The 16,101-nt window shown below is 43.3% G+C and overlaps 1 protein-coding gene across 8 annotated transcripts in view; it reads left to right on the top strand.

Annotated features, from left to right (window-relative positions):
• The window catches only part of LOC130276903 (mucin-5B-like), a 221,592-nt gene extending 210,968 nt beyond the window's left edge, over positions 1-10,624 (top strand). For all 8 annotated transcript variants that reach the window (XM_056526902.1, XM_056526903.1, XM_056526901.1 and 5 more), the window contains 2 exons: positions 8,757-8,865; positions 10,095-10,624. In XM_056526902.1, the coding sequence (XP_056382877.1) occupies positions 8,757-8,865; positions 10,095-10,266 (281 nt within the window). In that variant the 3' untranslated portion in view covers positions 10,267-10,624. The remainder of the gene's footprint in view (positions 1-8,756; positions 8,866-10,094) is intronic.
• Positions 10,625-16,101: the final 5,477 nt, after the last annotated feature.

Here is a 16,101-nt window from a genome sequence, read left to right as displayed (position 1 = left end):
TCCCAGAATTAATATAGACCGCAGTAAACTTTCGCTGCTAGAAATGTGTTTTTAATTTTTTTGCTTTTTTTTTTGGTTTAAACCCGGCAAGAAATTATCTATATTTAGTTAAAGGGGTACTCTGATGGAATTTTATCTATTTAAATAAACTGGTGGCAGAAAGTTAAACAGATTTGTAAATTACTTCTACAGTAGAATCTCCCATTAGTAGACACTCACGGGGAGAAAAAAAAAAGAGTCCACTATTGAGAGATGTCCCTTATTGGGTAAAAGGCTCAAAATTCTTCCTAAATGACAGAATACTGTACTGTACTCACTCCTGAGTGTAATTACCTATAAAACACTATAAAAATCAATATTACAGTGGAATCTCCCAGTGTTGTTTGATCTCCCCTTATCTCCCCCCATGTATCATTTCATCCCCCCTATTATACCCTGTACCGTCTTATTCCCCTGTGCATTGTACCAAATTATCCCCCCCTTACCCCCTGGGCACATCATTTCCCCTTGACCCCCCCCTCCCTGTGCCATTTTATTCCACCTTCATTACCCTCTGTAAATTCATCACCCACATCTTTATGAAGTGACACAGGGGGATAAAGGGGGATTAAAATGGCACAGGGGGTGGTAAAGAGGGGGTAATGAATTTGCAAAGAGGGCTATAAAGGGGGAATTAAATAGCTTAGGGGGGATCAAGAGGAAATGATTTGGCACAGGTGGTAATAAAGGGGAGGAATGATTTGGCACAGGGGGAATAAAGTGGCATGGGGGGGGGATCAGGGAAAGAGGGGGGTGAATGATGTGGCCGGCAAACGTACAAAAGCAGGAGACCACTGGTTAAACATAGGTGTTCTGCTTCTGTGCTGGGGATTCTGCACAGGGGGTGCATCGGAGGCCTGGGCCCCTTACTGGGGTGTTGGCTGTACCCCCTGACGGCGGCCACGTGTACAAGGTAGGGCCGGCACATAAGCTTGGTTGTCCCCTATTGGGGGTGTTTTGTCTCCTATTGTCCCCTATTGGGAGTGTTTTGTCCCCTAATGGGAGTGTTTTGTCTCCTATTGTCCCCTATTGGGTGTGTCCGCGCCCGCTATTCGGTATTTCCCCTATTTGGAGATTGCAAATACATTAAGTCTTATGGGACTCTTCTGGGGAATTAAATACTATCCGCTATTGGGGGGTGTCCACTAAGAGAGATTTCACTGTATTTAAAAATGTTAATCCTTCCAGTACTTATCAGCTGCTGTATACTACAAAGGAAGTTATTTTCTTTTTAAATTTCCTTTCTGTGTGACCACAGTGCTCTCTGTTGACACCTCTGTCCATTTTAGGAACTGTCCAGAGTAGGAGCAAATCCCCATAGCAAACCTATCTTGCTCTGGACAGTTCCTGATATGGACAGAGGTGTCAGCAGAGAGCACTGTGGTCAGACAGAAAAGAATAAAAAAAAATAAAGAACTTCCTGTGGAGCATACAACATACACATTCCCTTATGTCCTAACCAGTGGCATAGATGGGGTCCCCCCCCCGTGGACTGGATAGAACCGGTGGAAATTTTATTGACATCCTTAGATAAAAGCTTAGACCCTCCCATCCCCTTGTGTTTTTTTCTGTCCTCCCGGACAGAGGTTGTGAATGGTGATGGGGGTCCTGTTCTATGTCTATTCAGGACCCCCCTTTTTTTCTTCTTGTTATACTTTATCTTATATTGTTGACCTCTTGGGCTATGTTCCCAGCCCCTCTTTTCTTTACCTGGCAGCTTTGGCTACCTGTTATAGGTCTTCTTGCTTCCGCATTCTGCCTGTCTCTTGTCTCGCTATGATAAGTTGCTCTCTCCTGGCTCTCTGTAAGTCGCTGGCTTTCTGCCTATGAGTGCACTCTGCGCTCCAGGGACGGGGCGGGTCAGAGGTGGCGTCGTCTGACGTCACTTCCGGCCCATTGGCCGTTCTTACTATTAAATTTGTTATATACATAGGTTTTCATGTTCAGAGGTGGGGGTTCTAACCCTTTCCTCTGCTGTTTCTACTGCATAGTATGGTTATTTATTATTCTTGATATTAGGAAATGTATTTGTTACTCACTCCCCTAGTTGGGAGGAGCTTATGGCTTAATTAACCTGAGCCCTATTTAAGGCTGGTCAGTAGGGCCTGGCAGCCTCCTTGAGCAGTAGTGCTTGATTTCTAGCGTACTTTACCTAGGATTGCTATCTGAGCTTTACTGTCTATAGCCTTGCTATCTCTGCAACTTTTTGCCTTTTTTCTCTGCTTTCCTTGTGGTAAAGCTTTTTTCTGGATTAACATATTTTTTCCTTCTTCCCCTTCCCATCTTTTAACTGCTCTTATTTTCCAGAGCATGTCTTCTGCTGACGGGTCTCGTGAGGCTCCTGCAGAGAAGTCGACCTCCAAAAGAAAGCATTTACAGTGCCACGACTGTCAGACCATGTTAGAGGACAACTATCAGTTTTATTGCTGTTCCTTGTGCCGTGCCAGATACCAAACCCAGCAGGAACCCATTATCCAAGACATGGTTGTCTGGGTCAAAGATTTCATGTCCTGTAACATGAATACCATGGGAGCTTCCATTGATGAGCTGAAGTAGATGGAGTCCACCATCAAGACCAGCTTCGCCACCGAGATCGATGGAGGTGACCGGGGAAGCAGCGTGTGATGACTCCCAGTCCTCTTCATCGGAGGAAGAAGATACATTTCAGTAGTTTTTGTTCCCGGAGTAAACTCAGCAGCTGCTTAGGTCTATCAGGTCAGGGGACCATGATGCCAATGGGGGTGAAGCCTCTACGTCTGCCTCTAAGGGGCCTAGGGCCTTTAAAGCAGATGAAGACGGAATGGAAAAAGCCGGAGAAAGGTGCCATGCTTACCAAGCACTTCAAGAGTATGTTCCCGTTGCAGGAAGACCAAGTATCTTCCTGGGACCTGTGCCCAAGGTGGATTTGGCCATCTCTAAATTATCCAAACGGACCTTGGTACCCTCAGATGATGGCTCTAGCATCAAGGATGCCATGAACCGTAAGGCTTTTCAGCACACTTATTCCACTTCCTCGGCATCCGGCTCTGTGGCGATAGCCTCTTCTGAGGTGGTTAAATTCCTGAGAAACATGTTTTCTCAGATTCAGTCTGACCTAGACCAAGGGGTCTGTAGGGATGATTTCCTCTGTGATGCCACCCCTCAGCAGCTTAAGTTGGCCTCTAAATCCATGGCCCTTTCCTCTGCGGGGCGTCGCCCCTTATGGCTGCAGCCTTGGAGGTCTGATACCTCCTCTAAGCACACCTTGTGTGCCATGACTTACGAGCCTGACATTCTTTTTGGGGCTGAGCTCGACCGCATTATTGTCTGATCTGAAAGGAAAATTTCTTCCTCAGCAGTCCATTTGCTGTCGAGGAAAAAGGTATAGAGCCAGATCAGGCTCCCAAGCCAAACCCCAAAAAGATTGGGGTCCCAAAAGCAAAGGGGTGGTAGACGCCGCAGCGGCTCCAAGGGTGGAAGATCTTAGGCGCCTTGACTACAGGCCTCCTCAAGGCTCTTGGATACCGGCCAGTGCTCCCACTCTTTCCCCACTCCCCTATCCATCTCTTCCTGTTGGTGGACATCTCCACCATTTCCTAGATGCTTGGAGAACCCATATCCAAGATCTTTGGGTCCTTCGAATTATTTCGGAAGGGTACAGAGTGGATTTGGAGGATACTGCTCCGGACAAATTTGTAAGAACCAGACTTCTACCTTCCAACAAACAAAAGATTTTGGAAGCCTATATTCTGGAATATCTCCAGAAGGGTGTCTTGGAGGAAGTTCCCTCTCAAGATCAGGGGTCAGGCATCTATTCTCCAGTGTTTCTGGTTCCCAAAGTCACAGGAGATCTGAGAATGATCATAGACTTAAGGTTCTTCAACCAGTCTATCAGACGGAAGCGTTTCCGAATGGAAACAATTCAGTCAGTTATCAATCTTGTTATGCCAGTGGATTTCCTGGCAACTTTGGACCTCAAGGATTCTTATCTTCATATCCCCATCCACCCTGGATCCAGAAGATTCTGAAGGGTTGCTGTTCAAATTCAGGGAGTTCTAAGGCACTATAAGTTTGTTGCCCTTCTTCGGCCCCACATACTTTTAACAAGGTAGTAGTTTCCGTGGTGACCACTCTGAGACTTAAGGGACTGTATATAGTCCCTTACCTAGATGACTGGCTTCTCAAAGCCTCCTCCAAAGCGATCCTTTCCCAACATATTCAGACCACTGTGTCCTTCCTCCAGCAACTAGGCTGGATAATCAATTGGAACAAATCCAATCTTCAACCAGCCACATCTGTATAATTCCTAGGATTCATGATGGACTCCGTAGCGATGACTATTCATCTAACTCCTGAGAGAAAGTTACAGGTACAGTACATAGCCCAATCTCTCTTAGTTCCCAAGCAGGTAACTCTCCGCTATCTAATGAAGATGTTGGGACTTATGTCTGTAACCGCGGAAGCGGTAGCATGGGCTTTATGGCACCTACGTCTGCTTCAGTCAGAAGTATTAGCCAAGTGGGATCACATTCCTAAGGGACTAAATTCCGTGCACTCCCTGTCTCCTCGAAGTCCGGTCCTCTCTACTTTGGTGGGCTCACCTTCAGGACGGAAAATCTCTGATCCAACCTGTTTGGATCATACTTACCACAGACACGTCCCTTGTAGGTTGCATCTTCTGGAAAAAACAGTCCAAGGGACTTGGTCTCCCCAGGAGAAAACATTGTCCTCGAATCTCTTAGAGATAGGGGCCATCACTTTGCCCCTTATATTCAGGGCAAAGCTGTGAGAGTCCAGTCAGACAGCATGACTGCTGTCCTATATATCAACAAGCAGGGAGGCACAAAGTCTCCTGAGAGAGATAGGTGTGATTCTGGATTGGGCAGAATTGAACCTCACCCACTTATCGGAGCCTCTAGAATTAACCTACAATCATTCAATCTATCCCTGCTTGGGATTTATCAGTCGTGCTCAGGGGGTTATCATCTCCCCCCTTTGAGCCTTTAGAAGAGGTGGATTTAAAATTCCTTACACTCAAGGTTACCTTTCTGTTGGCCATCACTTCTGTAAAACGAGTTGGAGAACTCCAGGCTTTTTCTGCCTTTGAGCCTTATATTCAGTTCCTCCCGGATAGGGTCCTTCTTAAGTTGTTGCCTACCTTTATTCCTAAAGTGCCAACATTTACTAATATCAACCAGGTTATTTCTCTTCCTGTGTTAGCTCCACTCCACTTCTCGGAAGATGCGAGAGGCCTTCGCACACTCGACCTGTCGAGATGTCTCAGGATCTACCTGGATCTACCAGGAATTCCATTAGGATGAAAACCTTCTTATCCTTTTTTCTAGTGCCCATAAGGGACACAGGGCTTTCAAACCAACTATTAGTCACTGGATTAAGGAAGCCATTGGGGAGTCTCATGTTTCCTAGGCTCTGGAGCCCCCTGAATTTGTTAAAGCTCACTCTACCAGAGCAGTAGCTACCTCTTTTGCAGAAAAAAGCTTGATTCCTTTGGAACTCATCTGTAAGTCTGCTTTTTGGAGTTCTCACTCCACTTTCATCTCTCTCACGATAGAGTAGATTCTAGAATAGCTAGCTATTCATCTTTTGGGCGGTCGGTTCTGTCCTCCACCAGGCATGAGTGCCCTCCCATGGGGGTATCTACTTGCTAAATCCCCATCTGTGCCACTGGTTAGGACATAAGAGAATCGTTCATTTCTAACGATAATTTGTTTTCCCTTAGTCCTATCAGTGGCACAACAATTCCTCCATTACTTTTTCTTTTCTTCTACTTGTAATTACACAAGGGGTGGGGCTCTATCCCCCTATAAGTAGGAGGGATGGGAGGGTCTAAGCTTTTATTTAAGGATTCCCTGAGGAAGCTTGTTCCAAAACGACGTTGGGGTGGCATCTGAAATGGGGTGGCATCATGAACTTGTGACTTACTATGGGTTCTGATTTGTATTGAGATGTACCTTCAGGATCAGCTGGATTGAGTGTTTATATATATATATATATATATATATATATATATATATATATATATGTATATATATATATATATATATATATATATATATATATATATGATTATATACAATCCATGTGTTCTGGTATCTCTATCATCTGCCTATACCCAGTAGCATCTTACAACTGCATGCACTCTTTTTACTTACTTTGCTGTCTTTGTTGGGGTATTGTGCAATCATTCTCTGTGTGTATACTATAACATATGTAGGTGTATATTTGCTAGTATTTTTTATACAGCCCATACTGCTCTATGTGTGTATACACCTGATTGGAGACTTCTATCTCCATTCTTATATCCTCTTCTCCATGCACTATATACTCACTTTATTGATCATGTATCAGATACCTTAGTAGTCTGTCTGTTGCTGTTCCTTTTTATCCTTGGTTTTAACCATAGTCCCTTTTTTTGCTAATGAAGTATATACACAGTTTTCATTAATTTTTGTCTCAGTGTAATTCCTTTGTTTTTTTATTTAAGGATGTCAATAAAATTTCCACCGGTCCTAATCAGTTCTCGGGGGGCGGAATACCCCATCTGTGCCACTGTTAGGACTAAAGAAAAACAAATTATCATTACAAATTAACGAATACTGGAAGGATTAAGATTTTTAAATAGAAGTAATTTACAAATCTATTTAACTTTTTGGCACGAGTTAATTTACAAAAATGTTTTCCACCAGAGTACCCCTTTAAACCCACAAAATACAGGTAAAAGATAGGTCAGCCCACTGCATAATGCTTTGTTAAAATTGCCTTGTGTTGTGATAGCTTTCTATGGTCTCATTGTGCAGTCACTCTGCTGAGATTTGTAGTGTAGCAACTGGACACAGTAATACAGATTACTGAGGTCAGCCAACTGCACAATGCATTGTTCAAATTGCTTTGTATTGTATAGTAACCCCCCGACATGCGATGGCCCCGACATATGATAAAATCGACATACGATGCTTATATATGTCGGGGCCATCGCATCAACTGCTATCCGACAGCGCAAAATACTTAAGCTGCTGTCGGATAGCAGTTTAAGCATCCCGGGCAGGTTCGCTGCTCCGGGTCCACTTCGCGATCCTCTGGCGTCTTCCGCATCTTCTCCAGGGTCTGGGCCTCGCTTTCCGGCGTTGTTATTACGCCGGGGACAGGTGAGTACAGCTTCCTATACTTTACATTGCACGGATCCCTCAACATACGATGGATTCGACAAACGATGGGTCGTTTGGAACGAATTACCATCGTATGTTGAGGGACCACTGTAGTGTGAAAGTTTTCTGGGATTAGTAGTTCCACAGTGAGATGTTATGTGCTCAGCTTTTCCCCCAAGATGGTGCTGCAGTGCAGTGCGTTTGGTTTTATCAGTCTCTTAGACCCACTCTAAGCAGTATTTTAATTGGCCTGGGAACTGTTTGCAGCTGGCAGTAATATCACTGGTTAGCCAATCACTGCTTGCAAAGTATTCTGGGCTTCTCTGAGATCATCTCAATGTTCATCTTTCCTCATTCTTTGCTGAAATTGCACCTAAACAGTATGGCCCTCATTTACAAAGACTGGAGTGTCGCTTAGGTTTTTTTTTCAGTGTACTCATCTTTTTTTTCCTTGTGATTTACTAATCTGTCGCATGTGTCGTTTTTTTTTGTGTCGCACGATATTAAATTCTGTCGCACGGGAATAAAAAGTGTCGCACTGGAAAAATAAAAATTAAACCAAATAAAGTAAACTTACTCTGCACAAGCATGTAACTTTACATTCATGATTGTTAATGGGTTAACAACCCAAAAGTAAAAAAAAAAAATTATATATATTAATATATATATATATATATATATATATATATATATATATATATTTATATATATGTATATATATATATATTAAAATAAAAAAAATCTATTACATAATTTAATCATAAAAGCATTGAGGGGTTAAAAATGCTTTTAAAGTATAAAACAAGTAATTTAATCATGAACCACAATGGTCAGCTGTCCCTTCCTCAAAAACACTCCATTTTTCAATTTTTCCATTTTCACTCGACCCCTGGGCTGTCGGTTTTTCAGAGTTGAGAAATTACACTTTTTTCAGAGTGATTTCACAATTACTCCGAGAGATTTTTCCATTTTGTCGGGTTAACGCCCATTTTTGAGTAAACCACGCCCATTTTGTAGGTTAAATTAAACTCTTCGAGTGTTTTTGAAAATGTAGGTTGTGCGCCTAAATTTTGGGCGCAGATTTGGTCGCACGCGGGATGCAACCAAATTTTGGGCGCAATAACCGAGAAAAACCGTCGGTTCTCCTTTAGTAAATGAGGGCCTATGTGTTCCTTATCCTTTTCCTACAATAGTGTCCTTACCAGGCTGGCACGAAGTTAGCCTGGTAAAGTTCTAATGTTTGCCAACCGTTATTTTAGCCAAAGTTCTGAGTGAGCCCGGGTTCTACGCGCTCGGCTCGTTCATAATACTATCTTGGTCGGTATTTTGGTTAGTCTTTTTTAGCCAAAATCAGGTGTGGGACCAAAACAAAGGAAAAAAGTGCAAATCTTTTTATTATAGTTTTCTCTGGATTGGTTGCACTGGTTTTGGCTAAAAATACTGACAGAAATACTGTATATGAACCCAGCCTAAGGCCAAATATACCTCAGGTTAGAAACATGAGGAAACACATGATAGGAATCTATAATATATTTAAATGTTTGCTGTAATATTCTGTTTCCGCTTTTTCAGCTGATTGCTTACTTATGACACTGCTCACAAATATAACAAAAGGAGAATGCAGTACAACTCGTCCTGTGGCCATGAATTACTGTTCAGGACAATGTTCTACATCTTCAAAGTAAGTAACAAGACAGTATATAAGCTTTGCACATAATACAAGCTTAGACTATAACTGAGCTTGTCTCCTGTTATCAGTCGGACACAGCTATAACTAATGATTGGAGGGGGTCTCAGCACTGAGACCACAATCAATCTTAATTTCTGACATGTCTGTTAGACATGTCAAAACTTAAAGGGGTATTCAGGACAAAAACATTTTATCGCCTATCCAAAGAAAAGGGGATGAGATGTCTGATCGCGGGGGGCCCGCCACTGGGATCCCCCGCGATCTCCCTGCTCCCTGCTTTCTATGCGGGAGCTGCATCTCCAGTTTCGGAAACCTCCGGGTTTCCGGCACTGGGGACATGACGTCACACCACGCCCCCTCTAATCATGTCTATGGGAGGGGTCGTGATGGCCATCACGCCCCCTCCCATAGACATGAATGGAGGGGGGCACGGCGTGACGTCACGTCCCCAGTCCTGGAAACCCGGTGGTTTCCGAAACTGGAGACACAGCTCCCGCATTGAATGCGGGTGCTGCACGGAGATTGCGGGGGGTCCCAGCAGCAGGCCCCCCCGCGATCAGACATCTTATCCCCTATTCTTTGGATAGGGGATCAAATGTTTTTGCCTGGAATACCCCTTTAATTCAGATGACAGTAATGCTGTAATGTCAAAAATGGTGCAGCCATATGTTTCTTCAAAGTCTTAAAATGTTTTTGAAACCTCTACATACATAGTTGTGGGTGTTTGTTTGTGTGCATGTTGTGTTTTTTTGCAGTATGCTCTGGGATATGTCATGTTTGTGTTTTTTTTCCTTATAGGCTTCTCTATAGGTCTTGCGAGAAAAAAAGCATGATTGATACATGGTGTTTTTAGTTGTTTTTTTTTTTTGTTCACTGCATTTACTTAACCATACCTTATTTTTTGTATGAGGGCTTGTTTTTTGTGGGATGAACTGTATGGCTCCTGAGGCAAAGCCTGAAACGCATATGACAGTTCTGCATGTTTGTTAGGCTCATCTCTATCCTACCATTGATGATATCAGCTTTTCTGACTGTGTCATAACTAAGTGTATTGTTCTTCTAATAGAAGCTACGTGTTTTTAAAAGGGTTTTACAGCAAGAACATTTACAGTATGCAGTGTTTGCTTTACCTAAAACAAATCCATGTATACTAATATAATAATTGTTTAGTATTTACAATCCTATGTTACATAAACCCATACATCCTTTTTTTATTCCAGGTATTCCCATGATTCAGACAAAATGACACGAGAGTGTTCTTGTTGCATGGACACAGAAACAAGCAACAAAATAGTTACGCTTACCTGCCTTGACGGAAATACAAAGCCTTATACTTATGAATATATTGAGAAATGTTCATGTGTAGCTATAACCTGTTTTATGGAAAACTGAGAAAACCAAATTGAGACAAATGTTTTTCTAATTATAAGACAGCATTCCGATGAAATTATTGCTGACTTATGTAAATTCTACAATCTAGCTGTAAAATAATGAAGACAACATGTTTAGATAAGTTTAGTAGTTTAATTCTAGCAGATGAAGAGAAATTGTGACTATTGTCATTTTCTTAAAGGGGTATCCACGGGATATGTGATGAGAGTCAGATAGTGTAATCTGTCCACTGAGATCTTAAGAACAGGGCCAGTACGGTGTTCATTTTAGGACATCATCAGCCGTCAGCTGTACCTTGCTCATCCTTCAGCCAAAACGGCATCCCGCCTCCTCCTTCCTCTGTCAGCCAAAACCTTTGTCATTTGTCATACCACAGACGAAAATGAAAGTGCTGAGCCAGCAGAGCTTCGGCAGACCTGCTAGCACAGACAGTGTGTGATTGGCTGCCATCACAGACACTGTGATTGGTTGATTGGAGGGTGTGTGCAGTCTCACTCCACGGTTTCGACACACTTCTTTACAAACCCTAATCTCTCATGTACCCAGCTTTGTACCCAGCTTTTCATGATTCCTGCAAAACAAACCTACACTCTCAGCTTTTCCCGATTCCTGCAAAACAAACCTACACTCTCAGCTTTTCCCGATTCCTGCAAAACCTACAGTTATGTACTCAGCTTTTCCCGATTCCTGAAAAACCTACAGTTATGTACTCCGCTGTAGGTTTTTCAGGAATTGGGAAAAGCTGAGTACATAACTGTAGGTTTTGCAGGAATCGGGAAAAGCTGAGTATATAATTGTAGGTTTTTCAGGAATCGGGAAAAGCTGAGTACATAACTAGGTTTTGCATGAATCTGGAAAAGCTGAGTACATAACTGTAGGTTTTGCAGGAATCGGGAAAAGCTGAGTACATAGCTTTTCGCGATTCCTGAAAAACCTACAGTTATGTACTCAGCTTTTCCCGATTCCTGCAAAACCTACAGTTATGTACCCAGCTTTTCCCAATTCCTGAAAACCCTACAGTTTTGTACTCAGCTTTTCCCGATTCCTGAAAAACCTACAGCTGAGTACATAACTGTAGGTTTTGCAGGAATCAGGAAAAGCTGAGTACATAACTGTAGGTTTTGCAGGAATCGGGAAAAGCTGAGTACATAACTGTAGGTTTTGCAGGAATCGGGGAAAAGCTGAGAGCGTAGGTTTGTTTTGCAGGAAGCAGGAAAAGCTGGGTACATGAGAGGATTAGGGTTTGTAAAGAAGTGTGTCCAAACAGTGGAGCGGGACTGCACACAACCTCCCATCAACTAATCACAGTATCTGTGCTGGCAGTCAATCACACACTGTCTGTGCTAGCAGGTCTGCCGAAGCTCTGCTCTGCTGACTCAGCACTTTCATTTTCGTCTGAGGTATGACAGAGTTTAGATTGACAAAGGTTTTGGCTGACACCTGACGGAGGAGGGAGAAAGCGGGATGCTGTTTTTGCTGAAGGATGATGGAGGTACAGCTGAAAACTGACAGTGATTTGTCTGAGGGAGGAGGCGGAACGCTGTATTCGCTGAAGGATGAGCGAGGTACAGCTGACGGCTGATGATGTCCTAAAATGGACACCGTAGGCCAGAGTCTTTGCTATGAATGAAGCAGTGAGTCATGCATGTGTGCCACCGCTCTCTTTAAGGTCTATGAAGCTGCTGGGGATGCCTTGTACAGCGCTCAGCTATCTCTGGCAGATTCATAGACCATGAATGTAGTGGCACAATGCATGCGCAACCCACCACTCCATTGAGTCAAAGACCTAGAGCCCCATTCTCAAGCTCACCAGGGGACCAGCTTGCCTCCAAACATCACTGCACACACAAGACTGCCGCCAGGTAGCTCTGTGTGTCTGCTTATAGGAGAATATGCAGCATATTTCCCGCTGTGCAGCAAAATTTGTGCTGCGTGAACCTACCCTAAATGTTTTTATAAAGTAATAAATCTTGTTATCTCATTCTTTGTAACATAATACATACTATTTTCATTTAATTGATCTCTATTTGCTGTGGTATGCACTGGATTATTTCCAATAAATCATCTCCTTAAGACTACTCTTTCTGAGTTATGTTTCTGTTTTATCTTTTATACTAGCTGAGTACCCGGCTTTGCACGGTTTTTCTTACCTAATCCTTGTGGGGGTGGGGGGGAGGGGAAGCAACATAGGAGAAAGTACTTGTCCTCATTTCTGCATATCCCCATCCTCATATGCCGTCCTCATATTCTATCCTCATGTCCCAAACTCATCTCCCATCATCATATCCCGTTCCCATATCCCATCCCCATATCCTGTTCCCATAACTCGTCCCCATATCCCGTTCCCATATCCCGTCCCCATATCCCATCCCCATATCCCGATCTCATATCCCGTCCCCATATCATGTCCTCATATCTTGTCGCCATATCCCATCCCCATATCCCGACCTCATTTCCCAACCTCTTATCTCGTTCTCATATCCTGACCTCATATGCCATCCTCATATCCCGACCTCATATGCCGTCCTCATATCCTGTCCCCATATACCGTCCTCATATCCTGACCCCATATCCCATCCTCATATACCATTATCCTGTCCTCATATCTAATCCTCATATCCCATCCTCAGGTGGGGCTGCATTGTGGTAAAGATATTGTAAACTGAAATTAAAAGGGGTATGGCTTAAAAGGTGGGTGTGTCTTTGTGAGATGGGACATGGCATGGAGGGAGGGCGTGGCTTGCCAGCCGGACTGATGCATTCACCAGGATATGCAGAGCGGAGCTTGTGGAGTAAGGTTAGGGTTAAATTACCTATCCTATGTTTGTTGTTGACATATAAGTAACATGTGTACCAAGTTTCACGTTAATATCTTTAGCTGTTTGGACGTGATGCTGGAACATACACACACACACACATTGAGTTATATATATATATATATATATATATAGTTAGTACGGTCGAAAAAAGACATATGTCCATCAAGTTCAACCAGGGAATTAAGGGGTAGGGGTGTGGCGCGATATTGGGGAAGGGATGAGATTTTATATTTCTTCATAAGCATTAATCTTATTTTGTTCCAGGAATGTATCTAATCCTGTTTTAAAGCTGTTAATTGTTCCTGCTGTGACCAGTTCCTGAGGTAAACCGTTCCATAAATTCACAGTCCTCACGGTAAAGAAGGCGTGTCGCCCCTTGAGACTAAACTTTTTCTTCTCCAGACGGAGGGAGTGCCCCCTCGTCCTTTGGGGGGGTTTAACCTGGAACAGTTTTTCTCCATATTTTTTGTATGGGCCATTAATATACTTATATACGTTTATCATATCCCCCCTTAAACGTCTCTTCTCAAGACTAAACAATTGTAACTCCTTTAATCGCTCCTCATAGCTAAGATGTTCCATGCCACCATATATATATACTAGCGGAGTACCCAGCGTTGGCCGGTTTTTCCTTCCTAATCCTTGTTGGGGAGGAAAATCAACAAAGGAGGAAGCTTTTGACTTCATATCCCATCCTCATATATTGTTGCCATATACCAACCCCATATTGTGTCCTCATATCCCGTCCTCATATCCCAACTTCATATCCCGTCCTCATATCCCAACCTCATATCCCGTCCTCATATCCTGTCCTCATATCCCAACCTCATATGCTGTCCTCATATCCTGTCCTTAAGGGTTAAATCAACTATCCTATATTTTAAGTGGACATATAAGTAACATGTGACTAAGTATTATCGAAATATCTCCAGCCGTTTGGAAGTTATGCAGTAACATATATTTCCCATAGACTTGTATGGGACTTTAAACAAAAACCCCGACCCTGACAAATGGGGACAAGTAAGGGTTAAATCACCTATCCTATGTTTGTTGTTGACATATTAGTAACATAAGCAGTCAGCAGAAGAGCAAGAGATGCCGACACATACGGAACTAAGCAGCAGTTGAAGCGCAGAGTGACACACAGGACAGGACTCACAGGTAGCCTGTCACGGTGGTGAGTAGCCAAACAAGAAGCATGATTCAGAAACAAAAAGAAAGACCAGAGGCCACAGTCACCAATCAGGCATTTATTTCGGTCCAGCAGTCATGGGAGCAGTTACAGGCGGGGGAGCATGGTGGAGGGCGGGGAAGACAGGAACAAGTTGTTTTGTGTGACTGAGCGTACTTCCTCTAGCTGGAATGACGTCTGTCTGTGCCGCCCTCTTATTCATAGGGGCGGCACCGAACGGTCGCCTAGTAACCTGGCAAACAACTAGGTCATGTGACTGTGCGTACACAGTCACATGACTGTCATGTGATGACAACACAGAAAGCCATGCATGAAAAAACAAGCAATGACAGGTACAATGGGGAGGTAACAATAGTATTAGTGCAACAACGGAAACTTTACAAAAATGAACCGAACTCATTCCGGTCATTTAGGCCAGCACTACCAGTAGCATTAAGTCATACTATCCAGTGAGCTTCTCACTGGAGAAGGAGTTTATCCCGGTCGCCTTCATTTCTAAGAGGTGGAATTCTTTCTAGGCCTAAAAAATGTAAGGTCTCTATGCCTACCATCATGTGCTTGGTTCATGTGGGCAATAAACCTAGGGGCTCCGAGGCCGATCCGAATGGAGCAGACATGCTCTCGGAACCGCACCTGGAGCTGCCTAATGGTCTTGCCCACATAAGATCTGCCACGAGGGCAGACCAAGGCGTACACCACAAATGTGGATCTGCAAGTGATAAGTTCATTGATTTGGTGATACCATCCTCCTAATGTTATGGCATTACCTGTATGCATATGTATGCAATGTGAACAAGTCCTACAAGGGTAGTTGCCTTTTAGGGGGTTTCTGATTAACCAATTTTTATCTGAGCGATTTTATCATAATGTTTAAAAATGTAACTGTTGAACCACATCATAGAGGTCAGAATCAGATTCCAAAATGAACCAACTGCGGCGTATAGCACTGGCCACCTGCTTGTTCATATTGTAATTTCTAAAAGTAACTAGGGGAGGATGTTGAACCACATTATGGAGGTCAGAATCAGATTCCAAAATGATCCAACTGCGGTGTATAGCACTGGCCACCTGCTTGTTCATATTGGAATTTGCCAAGGAAAAGCAAAAACATTTTGGGGACGTGTCACATTTTTTCTTGCAATTTAGGAGGACCTATCTATCCATGCCCCTAACCTTTTGCAGACTAGTCTCAATGATGTTCTCTGGGTATTGCCTAGCCAATAGGCATTTCTTGAGGTCTTGAGCTTGATTATGAAAGACCTTGTCATTGCTGTTAATCCTACGGAGGCGGAGGTATTGGGAGTGTGGAATGCTTTTCTTAAAGTATAGGGGGTGAGAGCTCTTAAAATGCAGTAATGCATTTCTTGCAGTAGTTTTACGAAAACCTTCAGTAGTAAGGGTGTCTCCTATTGCTTTAAGCTTAACATCTAGAAAGTCGAGTTCATGCCCTCCAAACACTGCAGTGAATAGCATATTCTCAGTGTTGGTCTGATTAAGGTGATCAACAAAACGGAAGAACTCGTCCTCGGAAGAGTCCCAGACTACCAGCATGTCGTCGACATACCGGAGAAAAGTCTTAATATGTATACAGAAGGGGTTAGTGGGAGAGAAGACGTATTTACGCTCAAAGACGGCGAGGGACAAATTGGCATAAGTGAAGACCGGCGTGCCCATGGCTGTGCCGGTCTCCTGCCTATACCAGTTCTCACCGTCTTTGAACTCGTTATGAGTCAAGATGAAATGTAAGGCCTCACAGACAAAAGAGACAAACTGGTCTCATCTCTAGTTGTCATATCCCAACCCCATATACCGTCCCTATATCAC

Source organism: Hyla sarda, chromosome 6 (genome assembly GCF_029499605.1).
Source record: "Hyla sarda isolate aHylSar1 chromosome 6, aHylSar1.hap1, whole genome shotgun sequence".
In the NCBI taxonomy this organism is placed as follows: Eukaryota; Metazoa; Chordata; class Amphibia; order Anura; family Hylidae; genus Hyla; species Hyla sarda.
This window is presented reverse-complemented; position numbering and strand designations above follow the sequence as displayed.